At 42.8% G+C, this 25,849-nt stretch overlaps 1 protein-coding gene across 1 annotated transcript; it reads left to right on the top strand.

The window, feature by feature from the left end:
- The first annotated feature begins 659 nt into the window (after positions 1 to 659).
- On the top strand, positions 660 to 25,849 carry LOC148047927 (uncharacterized). The gene is made up of 6 exons (XM_087708196.1): positions 660 to 1,084; positions 1,305 to 1,419; positions 1,531 to 1,598; positions 6,125 to 6,254; positions 6,780 to 7,932; positions 23,698 to 25,849. The coding sequence occupies exons 1-6, from the start codon at positions 668 to 670 to the stop codon at positions 24,191 to 24,193; spliced, it is 2,379 nt and encodes a 792-aa protein (XP_087564322.1). The 5' UTR covers positions 660 to 667; the 3' UTR covers positions 24,194 to 25,849.

Below are 25,849 nucleotides of genomic sequence, written 5' to 3'. Positions count from 1 at the left end.
TGGGCTTTGCCTTGATATATGAATGGCATAACACAGGTTGTGGTTTCGTGTTTTTAGAGCAGTGGTCTCAATCTTGACAAGGTCCTCTCTTTGCCCCTGTTTTTCATAACATTTCATCACGTACAGCGATCTGGAGATTCTGCAGAAGTCCCCAAAGGAAGGAAGAAAACATACAGGATGGTAGGAATCCAGATCACAAAGATAGGAGACTTTTTATAAAGGTTCTCCAACTTAGAAATTTCTACCATGCATGGTCATATGACAGCAACACAAGTGCCTTCTGTAATCCTCCAGTCCCACTCAGATCTTAAAAAGAAAATTACAATGTATGTGAATGGATAGAGAATCTGATCCCAGAACTTGTCCTCTTGGGTGTTAGATAAAATTGTAGAATTTGCATTTCCCCTTTAGCCTATAGAGTGCCAGCCATGACCCCATAGGAATCCCCCCACTCTGAACTCCATTTTGTCAGCCGTCCCAGAATGACATGTGGTTGGTGGTTCTGCTTTCTTTCCAATCAGCCTCCAGCCTCCATTTTATTCCCAGCCCTTCCTCCTGTATTGGAACTGAACCAGATGGATATTTCTTCCAAGAAATGAAAAAAGCATTTGGAGATACACCACCTTCCTTGGACTAATTCTGAATTGTGTTACAGGGCAGAGAGAGAATGGCTGGCCTTCCTTTAGCAAGTGAGGGAAGTGGAAAAGGCCCTTCCAGTGCTCAGTCTGGAATCCGTGGGGAGATCTGGGCAAGAACTGGGCAGAAGATGCTGGAAGAAGGAACCATCGTTTCACAAGTTCAGGCCTGGAACTTCAGGAGCGTCCAATATCAGGAGGATGAGGATCCCCGAGGACTTTGTAGCCGACTCCACTTCTTTTGCAGTCGGTGGTTGAGACCAGAAAAGCACACAAAAGCGCAGATGCTGGACCTGGTGGTTCTGGAGCAGTTGCTGGCCCTTCTGCCTCTGCAGATGGAGAGCTGGGTGCGGGAGTGTGGAGCAGAGACCAGCTCCCAGGCGGTGGCCCTGGTGGAAGGCTTCCTCCTGAGCCAGGCGGAGGAGAAGAAGGAGCAGGTTGAGTTGCAGGTGAAATATAAATCTTACCACGGTATTTCTTTCCTTTGTCACAAGTCCAGTAGAGTTGGTAAAAAGTTCCATTTTATATTTACATTTCAAACGTGTATTTGAAATTCCTTTGAGATTTGAAAAATCTTTGGCAGTTTATCAGATGTTAAACAGAGGTAGGCACCACTTCATGATGTGTAATGTCCATTAATTCTTTTTTTTTCCTGGATCCTATTTCAAGTCCTTCGCAATGGAGATCAGAGATCCTGAGACAAAAAGACATCTGTCAAATCTCCCTCAAGACCTGCCTTTCAGGGGGATCCCTCAGGGAGATCCAGTTCAGGACACCTCAGGAGGTAATATAAGGTCCTTCCACTCCTTTGATAAATCCTAACTTTCTCATCTTCTCTGTGTCCTCTCCTCCCATTTTATTAATTATCCCTTTTGAAATTCTGTCTCCCTCACAGGGAAGAATAGAAGGAAGTCGACTCTTTGTTTGGGGGGAGCGGAAACCATGACTGAACCTCCAACTCAGGTATGAGAATAATTTTGATTTACTAGATTTTTATTTTTTCCCTCAGGAAATCAGCTGTTGTACATATTATAGGTAGTCTTTGACTTAGGACCACAATTGAGCCTAAATTTTTTGTTGTTGAGTGACACATTTGTTAAGTGAACTTTGCCCCATTTTACGACCTTTCTTGCCACAGGTGTTAAGTGAATCGCTGAAGTTAGAAGTATGGTTGTTGTTAAGTGGCTTCCCTAATGACTTTGCTTGTCAGAGGTTCACAAAAGGTGATCACATGACCCTGGGACCCTGCAACTGTCATAAATATGAGTCAAATTTGATCATGCGGCCATGGGGATGCTGGAACAGTCTTAGGTATGAAAAACGGGCATAAGTCATTTTTGTCACTGTCGTTGTAAATCCCTAAAAACTGTTGTATTTGGTATTTGGTATTTATTAGTATTTATAGGCCGCCCTTTTCCCTGAGGGGACTCAGGGCGGCTTACATAAAATGGGGAAGGAGGGTACAGACAATAGACACAAGACAGTACATAAAAGTAAAAATAGTAAACAACATTCATTCATCATTCGGGTGGGGGCAGATTATCTTTATCCCCAGGCCTGACGGGCTAGCCAGGTCTTAAGGGCTGTGCGGAAGGTCTGGACGGTGGTGAGGGTACGAATCTCCACGGGGAGATCGTTCCAAAGGGTCGGAGCTGCTACTGAAAAGGCTCTCCTCCGTGTGGTTGCCAGTCGACACTGACTGGCAGATGGTACTCGGAGGAGGCCTAATCTGTGTGATCTAATTGGTCGCAGGGAGGTAATTGGCAGGAGGCGGTCTCTCAAGTACGCAGATCCACTACCATGGAGGGCTTTATGCATGACAAGTAGGACCTTGAAGCGCACCCGGAGATCAACAGGTAGCCAGTGCAGCTCGCGGAGGATAGGTGTTATGTGGGCGAACCGAGGTGCACCCACAATCACTCGCGCGGCCGCGTTCTGGACTAGCTGAAGTCGCCGGATGCTCTTCAAGGGCAGCCCCATGTAGAGCACATTGCAGTATTCCAGCCTAGAGGTCACAAGGGCCCGAGTGACTGTTGTGAGGGCCTCCCGATTCAGGTAGGGTCGCAACTGGCGTACCAGGCGAACCTGGGCAAATGCCCCCCTGGTCACAGCCATCAGATGGTGGTCGAAAGTCAGCTGTGGATCCAGGAGGACTCCCAAGTTGCAAACCCTCTCTGAGGGGTATACAATTTGACCCCCCAGCCTGAGCGATGGAACACTGGTCGAATTTTTGGGAGGGAAACACAACAGCCACTCGGTCTTCTCCGGTTGAGTACAAGCTTGTTAGCCCTCATCCAGTCCATAACGGCCTCAAGACCCCGGCTCATCACGTCCACCGCTTCATTGAGTTGGCACGGGGCGGACTGATACAACTGAGTATCGTCCGCATATTGATGGTATTTTATCCCGTGCCTCCGAATGATCTCACCCAGCGGTTTCATGTAGATGTTAAATAGTAGGGGGGATAAGACCGAACCCTGCGGCACCCCATATGTTAGGGGCCTAGGGGTCGATCTCTGCCCCCCCACTAACACCGACTGCGACCTGTCCGAGAGGTAGGAGGAGAACCACTGCAAAACAGTGCCTCCCACCCCCACCTTCCGCAGTCGTCGCAGAAGGATACCATGGTCGATGGTATCGAAAGCCGCCGAGAGGTCAAGGAGAACCAGGATGGAGGCATGGCCTCGGTCTCTGGCCCTCCAAAGATCATCGGTCAATGCGACCAAAGCGGTTTCTGTGCTGTAACCGGGTCTTGTATGTTGAGGACTACCTGTACTGTCTCCTGCCATCTTCCCCTTTTCTTTTGGTTGGAGATTCTTTTTAGAATTTTTTTTTAGATTAGTACTTTAAAAACAAAACTGTTTTCGCTAATTATTCTCCCAACTTTTCAATAAATAATGTTTTACAGAATTCTTTATGTTAGTTATGATGTAGCTTGTCCTATGAAAAACTGTACAAAAGAGATAGTTTGCGTCCATCAAACAAATGGATTGCTTGGCATTAAATTCACAGATGCTCTGGATAAACATTTCAACTAAACAGTGCGGACAAAGAATTAATTGATACAGAACATTTCTGTCCCCAGCATTCTAAAATTAATAGGGTTAACAGTGCATATAACATAGATGTTTGTGTGGGTAAGAATGTCAATTTTGCTGTCAAGCAAAATCAAGCATTTAATAGTGAGTGCCATACAATCTGCAATCAAACAGGTGGAACGAAAGTAGGGGAAGTCAGACACAACACAGGTTATGTAGACAGTAAACACATGGTCAGTCAAAATGGATGCAAATGTGTATACACCAATGCACAGAGTATGAGGAATAAACAGGGTGAATTAGAAATTTAAGTAAATGAGGGCAGATACGATATTGTTGCCATGACGGAAACTTGGTGGGTTGAAACCTACAAATGAAACATACAACTATAGGGTAATACAGCTATTTTTATTTTTTTTAAATAGACCAAATGAAATAGGTTGTAGAGTTGCACTATATATAAGAAATAACTACACCTCTACAGAAATAGAGCACAACAATGCTGATAACTGCCTTGACATCAACTGGGAGACAAATGCTGCACCAAGTGGAAGATCATACAGGTTCCTGATAAACCTAGCATACAACTTTGTTTCCTAAAAAGTAGAGAAGGGGAACAAGGGAATCAACCAGATTGGTCTTAATTCTCACTAAGAGAGATTAAATGATAGAAGGTGTTGAAGCTATAGGAATCTTATGGGGGAATGATCATGCAATACCGGAATTCCACATTATGCAAGCACAAGCAATAGAACTAAGTCAAACTAGAGTCTTGGGCTTTAAAAGACAAACTTGAACAGAGAGACCTTGGGAATGATTCCATGGATGAGAATCCTCAAGGGGAAAACAACTCAAGAAGCTTGGGAAATTTTGAAAAGTGAGATTATAAAAGCCCAGTCTAGCACAAAACCAATGAAGAAGAAAAATAACAGCTCTCAAAAGAAATCAGCATGTCTGCAAAAACAGCAGCACAAAAACAAAACCATAAAAACAGATTAGGAACACAAGTTAAAATCGGTAAGTGAGCACCTGTCCACCCTAGATGAGAAGACCAAGAAAGCTGATTAGGGGACTGGAGGCTAAAGCATATAAAGAATGGTTGCTGGAATTGGGTGTGTCTAGTTTAATGAAAAGAAGGACTAGGGGTGACATGACAGCAATGTTTCAATATCTCAGCGGCTGCCACAAAGAAGAGGGAGTCAAGCTGTTCTCCAAAGCAAATGGGTGGAAACTTGGATAACCATTTGTCTGAAATGGTATGGAGTTTCCTGCCTAAGCAGGAGGTTGGAGTAGAAGACCTCCAAGGTCCCTTCTAGCTAAATTATTCTATCCTACCCTACCCTACCCTGCCCTGCCCTACACTATCCTACATGCTGCCCCATTTTTGTAATTATTTGAGTTGGATTTGTGCTAGGAACCTCAAAAATATTTAAATATTCAAACTAGCAAGCTTCCCTTTTTCCAATGCCTCATTTACAATCATTAATAAGAAAAATACACGGTTAACAGTTAAGATTATTAAAATCCCAGGACAGTAGAAATATAGAAACGTCTCCAAGTAAAAAGTGTTCTGAAAGAACAATTAGCCAAGGCCCCATTAGCTTAGAAAGTAAAATTTATCTTCTGACTTGTGCCTGGATTTGGAGGCCAAACAATCCAACTTTGCATAGGCTACGAATTGTCTTCAATGGAAAACATTCTCCATTTCCTTATTTACTGTCCAGCCAATGGCTCAGACAACTAGCAGCTTCCTTGCAATCTGAGGAGGAGCAGAGTCTCTGGGTATTGATGGCACACCAGACAGAACCCTGGTTGAGCTCTCCCAGCACTTTCAGGAAGGTGTTGAGGATGAACAGGATTGCTCCTTCTTAGGACAACATAAGGCATTTCATAAAATACTACAAAGAATCCCTTCCCCTACAGACACATTTCCTTCTTTAAAGGCAGGAAGCGTTTAAAGGCCTTCAGTGTCTTCAGAGAATCAACTGGCAGGTGGGCCTTGGAAAACCCACCAATCAGGAACACTATCCAAGGAAGGGTTAGTGTCACTGATTGGTGGGTTTTCCGAGGACCATCTGCCAGTTGATTCTCTCAAGTCACTGAGGACCTTTTGATTGTGGATGGATGGATTCATAGATCCAGAATGAAGAGTATTCTAATTCGGGTTTGCTGCTTGTTTGGTAGATCAATTGATCCAGAAGAAAAAAGGGCTTATTTAACCTGAATGGCACTGAAAGTCCTACAAAATCATTCAAGTTCATAAAATCTTCCTAAAATATTTCTTTAGTCAAATGCTTTTGGTTCTGTCAATTTTGTCATCTAAACCACAGATCCTTACTAAGCATAGAGCCATTTATCTTAATGTTTATGTTTGCTATATAAAATTCTTAATAATAGGAAAGATCCTGCAGTTCTTCCTTGGTCTATTCTGTATTTTTTTCTCCCTTTCAGGAGGTTCTTCTGCCCTTTGAGGAGGTGGCTGTCTATTTCTCCGAGGAGGAATGGTCTCAGCTGGATCCTGACCAAAAAGCTCTGCATTGGGAAGTCATGCTGGAGAATTATAAGAATGTGGCCTCTCTTGGTAAGAGTTCCCCACTCTCCAGTCAGAGAGTTCAGGAAGACATTTTGTAGTTAGATGCCATTAATTAGTTCTTATGAAAACATTTATAAATTGATATCTTCAGAGGGAGAAGGGAAAGTTCTGTTTTTCTAGTGCTCCTAGGAAGGAAATAGGTCAATGGCATTTTGCTTAGATATATCTTATCTAATTTATATTTATATTTAAACATTTTATGACAAAGTAATTCCTTGGTTTGAGGTAATGCCAAACTTCATCACACAGATTTTCAACTATTTTGGCCCAGATGCTTCCACATCAGTCCTATCAAGAATTGCCATTCAGGTTTTTTGACTTAATGTCTTTTGCAAGGTTTTATGCCTCATCAATAGAGATGTTATCATTTCTATACCATGCCATTATTAAGATGCAAATATGCAGTATATATTGGAATTTGGCACAATATCTGAAGGCAATCAATATGACTTCTGACAGAGTGAGCTTTTTCCCTAACCTTTCTCCCATTTTCATTTCTCTTTCACTTTGAAGGTGAGAATGAGAATAAAGACTCTGGAGAACCATTCCAAGTATTCAGACAAGGAGATGTAATGGAGAAACCTGCAATTCAAACAGAATTCCAAAATCAGGAGAGAAACCTGTTGAATAACTGGAATAAGGAAAGGTCATCTCCTTCGATTGTTTCTCAGATGCAGGACTTTATTGATCAACAAGAAAAACTAAAGAAGAAATATATTGAGAAAGATGTTAGAATCTTCAAAGAGACATTAAATGTAAATGGACCGTGTCCATCACAAGCCAAAGGAGGAGCCAATATGGGCAAAGACAAAGGAAAGAAATACAGATGGAAGTTCACACCTTCACAAGAAAATGGGTCTCTTGAATCACAGAAAAGTTTTCACATGGGAGAGAAGACAAATAAATGCAATGAACATGGAAAAAAGACTGTTAATAAAAAGACATCCACAATGGAGAAGCCATATAAATGCATGGAGTGTGGAAAGGACTTCGGAACACGCAGTAAGCTTACACTCCATCAAAGGATCCACACAGGAGAGAAGCCATATAAATGCATGGAGTGTGGAAAGGGCTTCATCCAAAACAATCACCTTATTACCCATCAAAGGATCCACACAGGGGAGAAGCCCTATAAATGCATGGAGTGTGGAATGGACTTTGGAAGACGCAGTAATCTTACAATCCATCAAAGGATCCACACAGGAGAGAAGCCCTATAAATGCATGGAGTGTGGAAAGGGCTTTATCCGAAACACTACCCTTATTAGCCATCAAAGGATGCACACGGGGGAGAAGCCCTATAAATGCATGGAGTGTGGAAAGGGCTTCAGAAGAAGCAGTGAACTTACACGCCATCATAGGATCCACACAGGGGAGAAGCCATATAAATGCATGGAGTGTGGAAAGGGCTTCACCCAAAACAATCACCTTATTACCCATCAAAGGATCCACACAGGGGAGAAGCCCTATAAATGCATGGAGTGTGGAAAGGACTTCGGAACACGCAGTAATCTTACACCCCATCAAAGGATCCACACAGGAGAGAAGCCCTATAAATGCATGGAGTGTGGAAAGGACTTCGGAACACGTAGTAATCTTACAGTCCATCAAAGGATGCACACAGGGGAGAAGCCATATAAATGCATGGAGTGTGGAAAGGGCTTCAGAACAGGCCATGAACTTACATGTCATCAAAGGATGCACGCAGGGGAGAAGCCATATAAATGCATGAAGTGTGGAAAGGGCTTCAGCACACCCCATAGTCTTATTTCCCATAACATGATTCATAGACTGGAGAATCCCCCAAACAAAGATACATTTGGATGAGAATGTATGCTAATTATTGATTTAATGGATTCTCTGAATGGATTTCAAATTTACAGACTGAACTCTGAAAAAGGTTTTTAGTAATGAAAAAAGAAACAATAGGCATGGGTCATTATAATTATGATTTATATATTTTTGAATGTATCTATATATACAGTATATAGAAATGTCAAATTAGCGGCTCACAGGCTGGTTGTGTTACGTGAAGGACACGCCTACCCCAGCTCCGCGAATAGGGAAACTGTTGCAATATGTCACATGATGGCCACGTGACACATGGAGTTTGAAATCCGTGGTATATATGTTCATTTTATTTTATTTTTTAGAAATGAGTTTCCTGTTTTTCAACTGCCAGCAGTCTCCCAGTTAGTCATAGCTCTCAGAGCGATGCGAAGACATTTAACAGATGCTGCTTCCCTAAGCCCAAAAGGAAAATTTCAAAAAATAATAATAATCAAATTACACCCATGGTATAGAACTGGGATCCTCCACAATAGTTAAATTTGCATCCCTAGTGTAGAACTGAGACCTGAATCAGCCAGTATCTATGCAGAAGCATTGAACATTATTCAGTCAAAGTCCTCATGACAGTTGTCACGTGCAGATCAATGTAGAGCGTGTGGGAAAAGCTGAAAGGATGAAGAATTCCTCTCTCACAAAAGGAGCCAGAAGCGCCCCAAGTGCATGTGCAATTTTCTTTTCAAGCATTATCGCCATGTTTTGCTCTTTTGTAGTGTGGTGAGTCCAAATTCGATTTAAATGAAATCAATTAAATATCAGTTGGGTAGTTTTGAGGATGGGTGCACTCACCATTGGGTCATCTTTGGCATTTTCCTCCTCTGAGGCCTCCCCATTGGTAGGACTCTTCATCACCTTAGGTTGGGGATCCTCTTCCAGAGGTTGCTTGCCCTTTTCCTCCTCCGAGGCCTCCCCATTGGTAGGACTCTTCGTCACCTTAGGTTGGGTATCCTCTTCCAGAGATTGTTGCCCCAGATGACTATTTTCTGGTGGCATCTGGGGCCTTCTCTTTACCGCCATGGCAGTTGGTATGCACGTTTGTGGCATTGGGGCTGGAGCTAAGCACTCTGATGCTCTGTGGCTAAGTTGACAGTAACGGTGGCATTTTATTGGGCCCCACGAGGGAAGGAACCTAGTTACATCTCTAAACTTAGGAACCGCCTCATCACATTGTTCTGCTATCCATCCTGCAGTTTCCCCCTCATTCATCCATTCTTCTATTGTCGAGAACTCTTCTCTGTTGGAAGGTGGGGTAAGAATCTGTTGGGGCATTGCAGGTGCACATTGTTCCACCATCCATCCTGCAGTCTTCCCCTCGTTCATCCCGCCTTCCATTATCAAGAACACTTCTCTGTAGGAAGGTGGGGTAAGAACCTGTTGTGGCATTGCAGTTGAGACTGGACTCTGTGGGGGGGTGTCAATCTCTGGGTTGGCCACTGCCCAGTTATCTCCCATGGTGCCATCTGCTGAGGGAGGGCAGGTGCCCACTGGCATCCCTTCCATCCATGACCTGGGGTTAAGACCCATCCTGGGGGTTCCTGATTCACAGGTTGCAGTTTAACCAACGATGATTGGCTAGGAGGGGTTATGTGCCAAGGCCCCCTCTACTGGCTTGGAGGATTTTCCCATGTTGATGGCCAAGCAGATGCCCACTGGCATCTTTTCCATCCAAACTCTGGGAAGAAAGCCCAATTTGGAGGTGCTTAATTCACAAGCTGAAGCCCAATTTCCGGTGGTTGGCTAGTGAAAAATGCTGGTCAAATCCCTTCTTGCTGGCTGGGTTGAATTTTCCATTTTGATAGGGAATCTGTCTTCAACTCAGTTGCAGGGTAATGGGTCATTTCATTTATCGTTGTTTGGAAGGAGTAATTATCTCCACTCCAGTCCTCCAGTCCCTTGCAGCTTTTACTAGTGAAGGGGGGAAAGATTGACTCACGTTTGGCTGAAGAAGATGGTCTGGGATTCCAAACACCTTGTTGCTTCCAGCTGTGTGTAGAATCTTTTCCCCACTGCATTCCTCCAGATGCTATAAATCTTCAAACAGAAAATCCTTCGCACTCTGAGGCTTTGCAAAGAAGCTTCAAACAGAAATTCCTTTGCACTCTGAAGTTTTGCAGAGAAGCGCCTTGTCCAGCTCATTTTCTTCACTGATATTTTACGCTGACCGAGTCAGTCAGCGTTGGGAAATCAGCACCCCTCTCACCAGTCCCCTTGCGGGGGTGCTGGTGATTTATTTTAAAGAGAGATTTGGGATAATGTCAGCATTCCAAATATCATGCAGAATTAAATTAGAGTCCAAGGCAAAACTTTCCTCAAAATTCCAATTTAATAAGACAGACATGTTGTCACATCTGTGGAAAATCCCAAATCTGAAAACTTCCTGGGATTTCACCCAGTTGAAAGTTCATTATCTTATCCCCTCACCCATAAATTAAGGTTACCAGATTTTCAGATTGGTAAAGAGGGACACCTTTGACCTGGGGGGGACAACTTGATTAAAAAATTTATACGGCGCAACAAAAATTTTCATACAATGCAAAAATAGTATTGTAATATTTTTTTCATTTCAACATAACTACAATTTACAAATATAAATTGTAACTGTTGCCAAACATCTAAAATTTGATCACGTGACCATGAGGATGCTGCAATGGTCGCTAAGTGTGAAAATGGTCACTAAGTGTGAAAAATGGTCATCAGTCACTTTTTTCAATGCCATTGTAACTTTGGTCACTAAACAGCCATGTTCCCGACTTAACAACCACCATGATTCACTTAATGTGGCAATAAAAGGTCGCAAAATGAGGCAAAAATCATTTAACAAACATCTCACTTAGCAACAGAAATTGGGGGATCGATCCTGGTCGTAAGTCGAGGATTACCGGTAGCCAATTGCAAAAGGCAACTTTACTTGGAACAGGTGAGATTGTGCCCGGATCCCTTTCATGCCAACATCCCATCCTGTCCATGGGGAGAACTCCACAGGCGGACAAAAGCCCCCAATCCCCTCTCAACCTCCAGCTGACTCTGCCATCTGCCATAACCACACATGCCCCTCAAAGGCAAAACTCAGGGGGCTGAATTCTACAGGGGGAGGAGTAAAGGGGGGATTTGAGGGGCAGCCCAAAGCACCATCTGTCTAAATTTGCATCAGGCAGGCAGTAACATTTTCATAGACCATGATCAGAGGAGCAGCTGATCCTATGGAGAGACTCCTCCTGCATTCAGTCCCAGGCCTACAAGTGGAAGTACCCCTTCCTTCCTTCCTTCCTCCTTTCACCTTCCTTCCTTCCTTCCCTCCCTCTTTCTTCCTTCTAGCCTTCCTCCCTTTCCATTCTTTCTCCTTCCTTCCTTCCTCTTGCCTATCTACCTTCTGTCTTTCTGCTCTTTAGATCTCTCTTCCTCCTTCCTTCCTCTTTCCATCCTTTCACCAAAAATCAGGATGTTTTATTAGCATCAGCATCATTCTGCTGAAAATTCCAGATTCTGTGGTACTTCTGGATGAAATTTAGAAAATTACAGAGACATGAGGAACCATTATATAATTTCACTTGGCAAAACTCTGATTAAAATAATAGCAACAAAATGTAAGGTTTTTTAATTTTAAAACTCTAGCAAAACATAGATTTATTTCCAGTTTAGTTAATTAATGTCATTATAAAAAGGAATGCAATTGATTAAATAAAAATGACTTTTTCTTTTATTAAGAATACTTATTCTACATTAAACTAGAAAATATTTCTAGTTTGTTACAAGTTTTCAGGAATGCATGCATTCTTGAAACTGATATCATGTAATGTTAAAAAGCAGAGGGCTAACTAAGTACACTAAAAACCATGTTTAATTATTTGCTACTTGAGACCAATAGCAATGATGAAGAAATTTCTATCATCCTCAGTGACAATATTTTTAGGACCAAATAATAAAACTCTGTATATTGGATCTGTTGAATAGAGAAAGGCCTGCTTCCCCCCCCCCCCACCCACCCCAATGAGACGCCTTCCACGATAATAGGAGAGGAGAGCCAGCCTGGAGACAGCAATCACAAGGCAGAAAGTAGTGAGAGAAGGGGTGCGGGGGTTGGGAGAAGGCATGGGACGGGCTCCCGGCAGCGGCTGCTCGGATTTGCCATTTGAGAGAGAGAGAGGGAGGGAGGGAGGGGGGAACGCGAGTGTGTGTATCCCTCCTTCCTTCAGCCCAACACTCTCGCTGGCATTCTGGCCAGACGAGAGGGACTGCAGAGGGTCTAGGGCAGCGAGTCATTCGATGGGAAAGTTGCCTCTTGGAAGGAATGACCCGGCTTGGCTCCCGCTTTCAATCTGCCGACCGAACGGAGAAGCGAAGAGGCAGGAGAGACGAAGCGGGAGCCAAGCCGGGTCATTCCTTCCAAGAGGCAACTTTCCCATCGAATGGAGGGAAAGCAGCCGGGCAGCCTCCATCGGGCGGTGAGGCGAGCTGCGTGCAAGGCCACTCGGTCAGCCCGCCCTGCGACTCCTGCTAGTGCTCGGCAGCGCGCAGCCAGCGCGCAACCTCCAGCCCCGCAGGCCGTCCTCCCGGCGCACAGCCACTAGTCTATCTATAGACAAGATAGACCTGGAAAAATGAGTGAAAATGTTTGCAAGAGGAAGCCACGTGGTGGAGCCAAAAAAGTGGCGGGGGACCCTTTCTACAAAAATCGGGACTTTTTAAAAACGCCCCGGGATGCGGGAAAAATTATTAAAAAGTGTGACTATCCCACCAAAAGCGGGACGTCTGGTCACCTTAACATAGTACTTTCACCTTTCATTTTTCCTTCTTGTTTGGTCTGAGTCATTCTTTTACAGAATACGGAATAACAGAGTTGGAAGGGACCTTGGAGATCTTCTAGTCCAACCCTTTGCTCAGGCAGGAAACCCTATTCCGTTTCAGACAAATGGTTTTCCAATCTCTTCTTTGAAAAATGTTGGAACTTCTAAAGGGAAGTTGTTCCACTGATCTATTTTTCTAACTGTCAGGAAAATGGTTATTTCTGAGCAACAAAAATTTAAGAGAGATTCTTATTAGGAAATGTTATTTTTTAAAACTAGTACTTTTAAATACAATATTCTTTACTGCAGCATAACACTGCCAAAAGCAGATGGATTGGGAAGGCTTTCTGATCAAGGGCAGGTTGAGTGCCCTCTCCTGGTTTCCCATGGGAAATGCACCATTCTCCACTTTTGGCATCAGCACCTACGGCCCATAGAAAATCCACCAGGGTGTTGACTCTACAAACAAAAAGGGAACACCATGTACTTGGGCATTGGGCCACTGTTGCAGGTTCGCAAAGTAGTGAGATCATAAGACTTGCTTCCCAGGATGCTAGACTCCCTCTCTTTAACCCTTTGAGCTTCGCAGGCAGTTAAAAAGAATGTGTCTGGGTTCCAAATAGCCTCCAAAATTAAATCAAAGTCCAAGGCAAAGTATTTCTCAAATTTCCAATTTATTAAGAAAGCCATGTTGGCACATCTGGGAAAACCTGAATCTGAAAGCTTCCTGGTTTTCCCCACCCAGTTGAAATTTCACGATCTTGCCCCCACACCCACAAGTCCATCACATGGTCCAATCTTCCACTGCCATGCTGGCAGTTCCACATATCCAGTTCCGGTCAGGTACAAAGGATGACTTTGCCTTTCTAGAATGGAATTTTGTTTTGGCTGCATAGCATCTAAGTCCATACAATCCCCCCTCCCATTCTCCCACAATAGAAAAGGCATAGTAGAATAATAGAAAGTGTCGCAGGCCAAAGATCCAAAAGGATTGTGGCTGCAGCCCTGACAGAACACCTTAAAGGAAAGAGAGCCCGAGGAGGAAAGGGCTGGTGTGTGCAGGGGGGGGGATGTTCTTCCCATATGTAAGAAGAAATCAACCCCCCCCATTATCCCAAATAAAATATTAACCATCAAAAAAATATTATCCATAAGGAAAAGCCTCAGAAAAGTCAAAAGACCAAGATGCTAATAAAAACCGCCTGAAGCCCATTCCACATTCCAGCCAGATGCCTAAAGAAAACATTGTAATAAGAAACTAACTGCAAAGGGATGCAGCACTGAAGATAAGGAGCTTATTGAAACAGGAATCCAACAGGAATCCAGCTATCTAGATGGCTCCATTCATAAGCAAAGCAAATACTGCCTGCAGAAATCTACTCATCGCAGGATATTTTGAAACTCCTTCCGGCAATTTTGACAGCTAACAATAGCAGAATGATAGGATTAGAGCAAGCAGCCCCTCACCCAAAACTCTAACACAAGACATAGATATCAGCCACAATAAGAATTACCCAACCCCCTTTCAGAGCACAAAGCCCATAGTGCACAAATCCCAAACTTCAAAAGTTACAGAGCCATAGAAGAAACCTTCCACTCACCCAGTTGGATGGGCATGTGAGAGTTGTAAATTCAGCCCTGTGTTTGATGAGGGGTGAATCGTGGTTTTTCCTTGGAGCCTACTTTATGATTAAGTAAAATAAACCTGAGGTAGATTCTAAGAAACATATTTTTATTATAAAATAAATAACAAACTTACTGGCTAATAACTACATTGTGGTAAAGTTCCTAGCACACCTCCTCATGGCAGGCAAAACAGAAAAAGAAAGGGACATGCACACTAGGCTTACAGAGAAGTGTCCGCCTACCGTATGTCTTAGAATATAAGCACAGCTGGCAAAACAAAAGAACATCGTGACAGGGCAGTTGCCCCAGAACTGCACCCTGTGTCTAATTCAGATACAATCATTTGAGTCCTGGGACTGGGAGACCCCCAGATCCCATGTTTCCCTACCAATCTTTTCGATGATTCTAACAGGCAGAGGGGGAAGCAGAAGTCCAGACCAGGAATAAATTCAGGTCCCAGGAAAGAAAAGGGGTGAACTGGATAGTCTTTTCTGCCCCATTTCTTCGGAAAAAGCTCCTGGATAGGGGAAGTGGGTGAGCTTGCATGGGAAATCTCGAGCAGGAAATCATAAAAGGTTAGCAAGGAAGAGATGCAAAAGATTATGCCTGCATTCCCATTATGTGCTGGATGACACTAAACTTGGTTTGCTGCCTCTGCAGTTCAATTGGTCATAGGAGGGTAGTGAACCAGATCACCATGTTGTTAAAAGAAATGTCCTTCTGGTTTCAGCTCCAAGTGGGGAAGAAGACACTGGAGACATGGAGGCTGCTTGGAAAGGTGGTTTATTGTTGGACAGGGGCACATGGCTTGAGCCCTGAACAGAAAAGGTGATCGATCACATGTTTCAATGTTGATGGAGAAGAGAGAAGGGCTGAGGAAGGGGCTTGCTAGGCTTTTTATACCCTGTTTAGTCCCACCTCTCTGTTTCCTGTTCCTGTGTAAGAAATGTATTCTGATTGGTTGTCAGACTCCCATGGGGCCATGCAGGGGGCTACTCTCTAGGCTGTTTTGAATCCATAGATGGGTTCTCAGATGCCATGTGGAGAGTGGAGTAATATCCCTTCGCCCTGCAGCTGCAGTGGAGGAGTCTTTATTATGTAAAGTGGGCTAGCCTGGCCTTCTCAATGGCCTATTGACAAAGTGTGAATGGGCAGGACGCTACAGACAACTATTCTGTCTTTTAAAGCATGTTTCTTTCTTTTCACATCCAGAGAAATATTCTGCTTTTCCAATATTTCCTAGGATATTTAATTTTTCTGGGAGAGGGCTGGATGATAACTTCCCACAATGTTCACCTGTGTGCTTTTAAGCCTTTGTGTTTCATGTGAACTGAGCCCCTCGATTTGGTTGACCTGTTTGTGTTAAGGGCATCTTGTGGGAACTTGCATGGCTGAGTGTAGGAAGAAAGAGAAATGGAGCTTCCTAAACCAGGGTCAGTTGACTGGCATTTCATTTGATGTGGACTGAATTTTCATCTTTAGTTAAATGTCAAATACACTGAATATCCTAGGTGGAAGTCATCCATTTACCATCTCAGAAAACTATTTCTAGGGGGATGAGTGTGGTTGAGGGCTTAAGGGCTTGTTCTCCTATTCGCCTTCTCTCCTATTTCTCCACTCTTGTATGAGCACCTTCCGTGCACAGAAAATCCACCAGGGGGGGCACTTCAGCTTTGGGACCCTGTTACAAGTTGGGAAGGCAGTGACGTCATTTGGTTTTGCCTTTCTAGGATACTACTAGATTCTCTCTTTAACCACATGTGCTGTGGAGGAGTTTAGAAAGGCGGAGAGAAAATCTGAAAGATCCAGAGGTGGAAAAGGTAAGTGTGTGTGTGTGTGTGTATGTTTGTGTGTGTATGTTTGTGTGTGTGTGTGTGTATGTGTGTCTTCTTCTCACAGAAAGGGAGACGGAGGATTGGCCCTCTAAGAAAAGGGGAAGAGAGACATGCCTACTCCTCATCCAGGTTCAGTTTTTTGAGTTTTAGGAGTGGGAGAAACTCTCCCCGAACCTATGTTTCCCTCCCTCCTAACCGCCCTTTTCCATGATTGTAACAGGCATGGGGGGGGGGGGGAGCAGAGTCCATGCATGCTGCCCTGGGGAACAAAACCAGATCCTCAGAAAGGAAAGTGTGTGTGTGGGAAAAACTGTAGAGTCCTTCCCATCCCATTTCCCGGTGAAAGCTCCTGTGTAGGGGGAGAGCTTGCATGGCAAATCTCAAGCAGGAAATAAGAAATATATTTGCAAGGAAGAGAGGCAGAAGATGATGCCTTCATTCTCACTGTGTGCTGGATGACACTAAACTAGGTTTGGATCCCCTTTCTAATTTGTCTTAGGAAAGCAATAAACCAGCATCCCAAGACAGGATCAATTGACTGGCATTTCATTTGATGTGAACTGAACTTTCATGCTTTGATCTACACTTTAAAAAAGAAAGTCTCTCCTTGTGAGCAAAAAGAAATTGAAAGGATCCAAAATGCCAAATACACTCAATCTTCTTGATGGAAGTCATCACTTTACCAGTTCAGAAAATACTTTTCAATATGTGGGGATGAGTGTTGATGAATGGTCCAATCCATAACTTTCTGGCTGTTTGAATATATTCCCTTTTCTGTAAGGGAATCACAAAATGGAGGTCTTTTGTTCATCTTCTTTAGAGACAATGTTATTTCTTTGGCTAAGAGGACTTTAGGTGTTCCCAAGGTTAGGTGAACATATGAATATGAATATGTGGGAAACCTCCCCCCCCCCCAAGAATAACTTTTTGGGGAAATATTAAAAAGAAGCAGAATATTATATTCCCCCTAAGGGAGTAATGGAGAAACATGCTCTTAAGGGAGGAAGAAGCCAGCCTCAGTCTCCCTGCCCCAAGGGGAAACTGAGGGGGCCAGCTTTTAGAAATGCAGATTTGGTAATCCATTCAGAAAGATTGGCTCAGGCAGAAACTTTAGATAAGCAACACAATTAAGCCAAAGGTTGACAAAGTTGAGCTTTGCCCTGATATATGAATGGCATAACACAGGTTGTGGTTTCCTGTTTTTAGAGCAGTGGTCTCAATCTTGACAAGGTCCTCTCTTTGCCCCTGTTTTTCATAACATTTCATCACGTACAGCGATCTGGAGATTCTGCAGAAGTCCCCAAAGGAAGGAAGAAAACGTACAGGATGGTAGGAATCCAGATCACAAAGATGGGAGACTTTTTATAAAGGTTCTCCAACTTAGAAATTTCCACCATGCATGGTCATCTGACAGCAACACAAGTGCCTTCTGTAATCCTCCAGTCCCGCTCAGATCTTAAAAAGAAAATTACAATGTATGTGAATGGATAGAGAATCTGATCCCAGAACTTGTACTCGTGGGTGTTAGATAAAATTGTAAAATTTGCATTTCCCCTTTAGCCTATAGAGTGCCAGCCATGACCCCATAGGAATCCCCCCACTCTGAACTCCATTTTGTCAGCCGTCCCAGAATGACATGTGGTTGGTGATTCTGCTTTCTTTCCAATCAGCCTCCAGCCTTCATTTTATTCCCAGCCCTTCCTCCTGTATTGGAACTGAACCAGATGGATATTTCTTCCAAGAAATGAAAAAAAGCATTTGGAGATACACAACCTTCCTTGGACTAATTCTGAATCGTGTTACAGGGCAGAGAGAGAATGGCTGGCCTTCCTTTAGCAAGTGAGGGAAGTGGAAAAGGCCCTTCCAGTGTTCATTCTGGAATCCGTGGGGAGATCTGGGCAAGAACTGGGCAGAAGATGCTGGAAGAAGGAACCATCGTTTCACAAGTTCAGGCCTGGAACTTCAGGAGCGTACAATATCAGGAGGACGAGGGTCCCCGAGGACTTTGTAGCCGACTCCACTTCTTTTGTAATCGGTGGTTGAGACCAGAAAAGCACACAAAAGCGCAGATGCTGGACCTGGTGGTTCTGGAGCAGTTCCTGGCCCTTCTTCCTCTGCAGATGGAGAGCTGGGTGCGGGAGTGTGGAGCAGAGACCAGCTCCCAGGCGGTGGCCCTCGTGGAAGGCTTCCTCCTGAGCCAGGCGGAGGAGAAGAAGGAGCAGGTTGAGTTGCAGGTGAAATATAAATCTTACCCCGGTATTTCTTTCCTTTGTCACAAGTCCAGTAGAGTTGGTAAAAAGTTCCATTTTATATTTACATTTCAAACGTGTATTTGAAATTCCTTTGAGATTTGAAAAATCTTTGGCAGTTTATCAGATGTTAAGCAGAGGAAGGCACCACTTCATGATGTGTAATGTCCATTAATTCTTTTTTTTCCTGGATCCTATTTCAAGTCCTTCGCAATGGAGATCAGAGATCCTGAGAGAAAGAGGCATTTGTCAAATCTCCCTCAAGACCTGCCTTTCAGGGGGATCCCTCAGGGAGATCCAAATCAGGACACCTCAGGAGGTAATATAAGGTCCTTCCACTCCTTTGATAAATCCTAACTTTCTCATCTTCTCTGTGTCCTCTCCTCTATAGCATACCTCCTCCCATTTTATTAATTATCCCTTTTGAAATTCTGTCTCCCTCACAGGGAAGAATAGAAGGAAGTCGACTCTTTGTTTAGGGGGAATGGAAACCATGATTGAACCTCCAACTCAGGTATGAGAATAATTTTGATTTACTAGATTTTTATTTTTTCCCTCAGGAAATCAGCTGTTGTACATATTATAGGTAGTCTTTGACTTAGGACCACAATTGAGCCTAAATTTTTTGTTGTTGAGTGACACATTTGTTAAGTGAACTTTGCCCCATTTTACGACCTTTCTTGCCACAGGTGTTAAGTGAATCGCTGAAGTTAGAAGTATGGTTGTTGTTAAGTGGCTTCCCTAATGACTTTGCTTGTCAGAGGTTCACAAAAGGTGATCACATGACCCTGGGACCCTGCAACTGTCATAAATATAAGTCAAATTTGATCATGTGTCCATGGGGATGCTGGAACAGTCGTAGGTATGAAAAACGGGCATAAGTCATTTTTGTCACTGTCGTTGTAAATCCCTAAAAACTGTTGTATGTTGAGGACTACGTGTACTGACTTCTACCATCTTCCCCTTTTCTTTTGGTTGGAGATTCTTTTTAGGATTTTTTTTTTAGATTAGTACTTTAAAAACAAAACTGTTTTCGCTAATTATTCTCCCAACTTTTCAATAAATAATGTTTTACAGAATTCTTTATGTTAGTCATGATGTCTGCAGCTTGTCCTATGAAAAACTGTACAAAAGAGATAGTTTGCGTCCATCAAACAAATGGATTTCTTGGCATTAAATTCACAGATTCTCTGGGTAAACATTTCAACTAAACAGTGCGGACAGAGAATTAATTGATACAGAACATTTCTGTCCCCAGCATTCTAAAATTAATAGGGTTAACAGTGCATATAACATAGATGTTTGGGTGGGTAAGAATGTCAACTTTGCTGTCAAGCAAAATCAAGCATTTAATAGTGAGTGCCATACAATCTGCAATCAAACAGGTGGAACGAAAGTAGGGGAAGTCAGACACAACACAGGTTATGTAGACAGTAATCACAGGGTCAGTCAAAATGGACGCAAATGTGTATACACCAATGCACAGAGTATGAGGAATAAACAGGGTGAATTAGAAATTTAAGTAAATGAGACCAGATACGATATTGTTGCCATGACGGAAACTTGGTGGGTTGAAACCTACAAATGAAACATACAACTATAGGGTAATACAGCTATTTTTATTTTTTTTAAATAGACCAAATGAAATAGGTTGTAGAGTTGCACTATATATAAGAAATAACTACATCTCTACAGAAATAGAGCACAACAATGCTGATAACTGCCTTGACATCAACTGGGAGACAAACGCTGCACCAAGTGGAAGATCATACAGGTTCCTGATAAACCTAGCATACAACTTTGTTTCCTAAAAAGTAGAGAAGGGGAACAAGGGAATCAACCAGATTGGTCTTAATTCTCAGAGAGATTAAATGATAGAAGGTGTTGAAGCTATAGGAATCTTATGGGGGAATGATCATGCAATACCGGAATTCCACATTATGCAAGCACAAGCAATAGAACTAAGTCAAACTAGAGTCTTGGACTTTAAAAGACAAAGTTGAACTTAGAGAGACCTTGGGAATGATTCCATGGATGAGAATCCTCAAGGGGAAAACAACTCAAGAAGCTTGGGAAATTTTGAAAAGTGAGATTATAAAAGCCCAGTCTAGCATAATACCAGTGAAGAAGAAAAATAACAGTTCTCAAAAGAAATCAGCATGTCTGCATAAAGAACATAAAGATAAATTGAAAGACAAAAAGGACAAGTACAAAAAAGGGAAAGAGGGGCACATAACTAAGGCAGAATATCACCAAATAGCCCAAGCCTGCAAAGGTGAAGTGAGGAAAGCTAATGAACTAACGCTTATGACCAAAAATAAAAGCGTCTTTCAACACGTTAAAACGTTTAAAAAGTCAAGGAAACAATTGATCCATTGGTGGGAGAAAGTGGCAAGAAGGTGACAAGCAACAGGGAAAAAGCAGAACTACTTAACTCATGTTTTTCATCCGCCTTTACACAAAGGAAAAAACCAGTCCAATTTATCAAAAACAGCACCACAAAAAACAGATTAGGAACACAAGTTAAAATAGGTAAGTGAGCACCTGTCCACCCTAGATGAGAAGACCAATAAAGCTGATTAGGGGACTGGAGGCTAAAGCATATAAAGAATGGTTGCAGGAATTGGGTATGTCTAGCTTAATGAAAAGAAGGACTAGGGGTGACATGAAAGCAATGTTTCAATATCTCAACAGCTGCCATAAAGAAGAGGGAGTCAAGCTGTTCTCCAAAGCAAATGGGTGGAAACTTGGATAACCATTTGTCTGAAATGGTATGGAGTTTCCTGCCTAAGCAGGAGGTTGGAGTAGAAGACCTCCAAGGTCCCTTCTAGCTAAATTACTCTATCCTTCCCTACCCTGCCCTGCCCTACACTATCCTACATGGTGCCCCATTTTTGTAATTATTTGAGTTGAATTTGTGCTAGGAACCTCAAAAATATTTAAATATTCAAACTAGCAAGCTTCCATTTTTCCAATGCCTCATTTACAATCATTAATAAGAAAAATACACGGTTAACAGTTAAGATTATTAAAATCCCAGGACAGTAGAAATATAGAAATGTCTCCAAGTAAAAAGTGTTCTGAAAGAACAATTAGCCAAGGCCCCATTAACTTAGAAAGTAAAATTTAATCTTCTGACTCGTGCCTGGATTTGGAGGCCAAACAATCCAACTTTGCATAGGCTACGAATTGTCTTCAATGGAAAACATTCTCCATTTCCTTATTTACTGTCCAGCCAATGGCTCAGACTACTAGCAGCTTCCTTGCAATCTGAGGAGGAGCAGAGTCTCTGGGTATTGATGGCACACCAGACAGAACCCTGGTTGAGCTCTCCCAGCACTTTCAGGAAGGTGTTGAGGATGAACAGGATTGCTCCTTCTTAGGACAACATAAGGCATTTCATAAAATACTACAAAGAATCCCTTCCCCTACAGACACATTTCCTTCTTTAAAGGCAGGAAGGGTTTAAAGGCCTTCAGTGTCTTGAGAGAATCAACTGGCAGGTGGGCCTTGGAAAACTCACCAATCAGGAACACTATCCAAGGAAGGGTTAGTGTCACTGATTGGTGGGTTTTCCGAGGACCATCTGCCAGTTGATTCTCTCAAGTCACTGAGGACCTTTTGATTGTGGATGGATGGATTCATAGATCCACAATGAAGAGTATTCTGATTAGGGTTTGTTGGCCGTTTGGTAGATCAATTGATCCAGAAGAAAAAAGGGCTTATTTAACCTGAATGGCACTGAAAGTCCTACAGAATCATTCAAGTTCATAAAATCTTCCTAAAATATTTCTTTAGTCAAATGCTTTTGGTTCTGTCAATTTTGTCATCTAAACCACAGATCCTTACTAAGCATAGACATTTATCTTAAGGTTTATGTTTGCTATATAAAATTCTTAATAATAGGAAAGATCCTACAATTCTTCCTTGGTCTATTCTGTATTTTTTTTCTCCCTTTCAGGAGGTTCTTCTGCCCTTTCAGGAGGTGGCTGTTTATTTCTCCGAGGAGGAATGGTCTCAGCTGGATCCTGACCAAAAAGCTCTGCATTGGGAAGTCATGCTGGAGAATTATAAGAATGTGGCCTCTCTTGGTAAGGGTTTCCCACTCTCCCTCAGAGAGTTCAGGAAGACATTTTGTAGTTAAATGCCATTAACTAGTTCTTATGAAAACATTTATAAATTAATATCTTCAGCGGGAGAAGGGAAAGTTCTGTTTTTCTAGTGCTCCTAGGAAGGAAATAGGTCAATGGCATTTTGCTTAGATATATCTTATCTAATTTATATTTAAACATTTTATGACAAAGTAATTTCTTGGTTTGAGGTAATGCCAAAATTCATCACACAGATTTTCAACTATTTTGGCCCAGATGCTTCCATATCAGTCCTATCAAGAATTGCCATTCAGGTTTTTTGACTTAATGTCTTTTGCAAGGTTTTATGCCTCATCAATAGAGATGTTATCATTTCTATACCATGCCATTATTAAGATGCAAATATGCAGTATATATTGGAATTTGGCACAATATCTGAAGGCAATCAATATGACTTCTGACAGAGTGAGCTTTTTCCCTAACCTTTCTCCCATTTTCATTTCTCTTTCACTTTGAAGGTGAGAATGAGAACAAAGACTCTGGAGAACCATTCCAAGTATTCAGAAAAGGAGATGTAATGGGGAAACCTGCAATTCAAACAGAATTCCAAAATCAGGAGGGAAACCTGTTGAATAACTGGAATAAGGAAAGGTCATCTCCTTCGATTGTTTCTCAGATGCAGGACTTTTCTGATCAACAAGAAAAACTAAAGAAGAAATATATTGAGAAAGGTGTAAGAATCTTCAAAGAAACATTAGATATAAATGGACCCTGTGCATCACAAGCCAAAGGAGGAGCCAATATGGGCAAAGACAAAGGAAAGAAATACAGTTGGAAGTTCACACCTTCACAAGAAAATGGGTCTCTTGAATCTCAGAAAAGTTTTCACATGGGAGAGAAGACAAATAAATGCAATGAACATGGAAAAAAGACTGTTAATAAAAAGACATCCACAATGGAGAAGCCATATAAATGCATGGAGTGTGGAAAGGACTTTATCCGAAACAGTAGCCTTATTTCCCATCAAAGGATGCACACAGGGGAGAAGCCCTATAAATGCATGGAGTGTGGAAAGGGATTCAGAAGAAGCAGTGAACTTACACTCCATCAAAGGATGCACACAGGGGAGAAGCCATATAAATGCATGGAGTGTGGAAAGGGCTTCAGGGGAAGCAGTAATCTTACACGTCATCAAAGGATCCACACAGGGGAGAAGCCCTATAAATGCATGGAGTGTGGAAAGGGCTTCACCCAAACCAATCACCTTATTACCCATCAAAGGATCCACACAGGGGAGAAGCCCTATAAATGCATGGAGTGTGGAAAGGGCTTCATCCAAAACAGTCACCTTATTACCCATCAAAGGATCCACGCAGGGGAGAAGCCATATAAATTAATGGAGTGTGGAAAGGGCTTCAGCACACCCCATAGTCTTATTTCCCATAACATGATTCATAGACTGGAGAATCACCCAAGCAAAGATACATTTGGATGAGAATGTATGCTAATTATTGATTTAATGGGTTCTCTGAATGGATTTCAAATTTACAGACTGAACTCTGAAAAAGGGTTTTAGTAATGAAAAAAGAAACAATAGGCATGGGTCATTATAATTATGATTTATATATTTTTGAATGTATCTATATATACAGTATATAGAAATGTCAAATTAGCGGCTCACAGGCTGGTTGTGTTACGTGAAGGACACGCCTACCCCAGCTCCGCGAATAGGGAAACTGTTGCAATATGTCACATGATGGCCACGTGACACATGGAGTTTGAAATCCGTGGTATATATGTTCATTTTATTTTATTTTTTAGAAATGAGTTTCCTGTTTTCCAACTGCCAGCAGTCTCCCAGTTAGTCATAGCTCTCAGAGCGATGCGAAGACATTTAACAGATGCTGCTTCCCTAAGCCCAAAAGGAAAATTTCAAAAAATAATAATAATCAAATTACACCCATATTAGAGAACTGGGATCCTCCACAATAGTTAAATTTGCATCCCTAGTGTAGAACTGAGACCTGAATCAGCCAGTATCTATGCAGAAGCATTGAACATTATTCAGTCAAAGTCCTCATGATATGAGGGAGTTGTCACGTGCAGATCAATGTAGAGCGTGTGGGAAGAGCTGAAAGGATGAACAATTCCTCTCTCACAAAAGGAGCCAGAAGTGCCCCAAGTGCATGTGCAATTTTCTTTTCAAGCATTATCGCCATGTTTTGCTCTTTTGTAGTGTGGTGAGTCCAAATTCGATTTAAATAAAATCAATTAAATAACAGTTGGGTAGTTTTGAGGATGGGTGCACTCACCATTGGGTCATCTTTGGCATTTTCCTCCTCTGAGGCCTCCCCATTGGTAGGACTCTTCGTCACCTTAGGTTGGGGATCCTCTTCCAGAGGTTGCTTGCCCTTTTCCTCCTCCGAGGCCTCCCCATTGGTAGGACTCTTCGTCACCTTAGGTTGGGGATCCTCTTCCAGAAGTTGTTTGTCCTTTTCCTCCTCCGAGGCCTCCCCATTGGTAGGACTCTTCGTCACTTTAGGTGGGGATCCTCTTCCAGAGATTGTTGCCCCAGATGACTATTTTCTGGTGGCATCTGGGGCCTTCTCTTTACCGCCGTGGCAGTTGGTGTGCACGTTTGTGGCATTGGGGCTGGAGCTAAGCACTCTGATGCTCTGTGGCTAAGTTGACAGTAACGGTGGCATTTTATTGGGCCCCACGAGGGAAGGAACCTAGTTACATCTCTAAACTTAGGAACCGCCTCATCACATTGTTCTGCTATCCATCCTGCAGTTTCCCCCTCATTCATCCATTCTTCTATTGTCGAGAACTCTTCTCTGTTGGAAGGTGGGGTAAGAACATGTTGGGGCATTGCAGGTGCACATTGTTCCACCATCCATCCTGCAGTCTTCCCCTCGTTCATCCCTCCTTCCATTATCAAGAACACTTCTCTGTAGGAAGGTGGGGTAAGAACCTGTTGTGGCATTGCAGTTGAGACTGGACTCTGTGGGGGGGTGTCAATCTCTGGGTTGGCCACTGCCCAGTTATCTGCAATGGTGCCATCTGCTGAGGGAGGGCAGGTGCCCACTGGCATCCCTTCCATCCATGACCTGGGGTTAAGACCCATCCTGGGGGTTCCTGATTCACAGGT

The sequence above is a fragment of the Thamnophis sirtalis genome, unplaced genomic scaffold, assembly GCF_051295495.1.
Source record: "Thamnophis sirtalis isolate CommonGarterSnake01/CBP01778 unplaced genomic scaffold, rThaSir2_p1.2 scaffold_3, whole genome shotgun sequence".
NCBI classification, from domain to species: domain Eukaryota; kingdom Metazoa; phylum Chordata; class Lepidosauria; order Squamata; family Natricidae; genus Thamnophis; species Thamnophis sirtalis.
This window is presented reverse-complemented; position numbering and strand designations above follow the sequence as displayed.

Excerpts from the sequence above, each read along its gene's own strand:
- LOC148047927 (XM_087708196.1), top strand. The coding sequence starts at position 668 with ATGGCTGGCCTTCCTTTAGCAAGTGAGGGAAGTGGAAAAGGCCCTTCC. Across the intron at positions 1,085-1,304 it reads AGGAGCAGGTTGAGTTGCAG|TCCTTCGCAATGGAGATCAG; the intron begins GTGAAATATAAA and ends TCCTATTTCAAG. Across the intron at positions 1,420-1,530 it reads AGTTCAGGACACCTCAGGAG|GGAAGAATAGAAGGAAGTCG; the intron begins GTAATATAAGGT and ends TCTCCCTCACAG.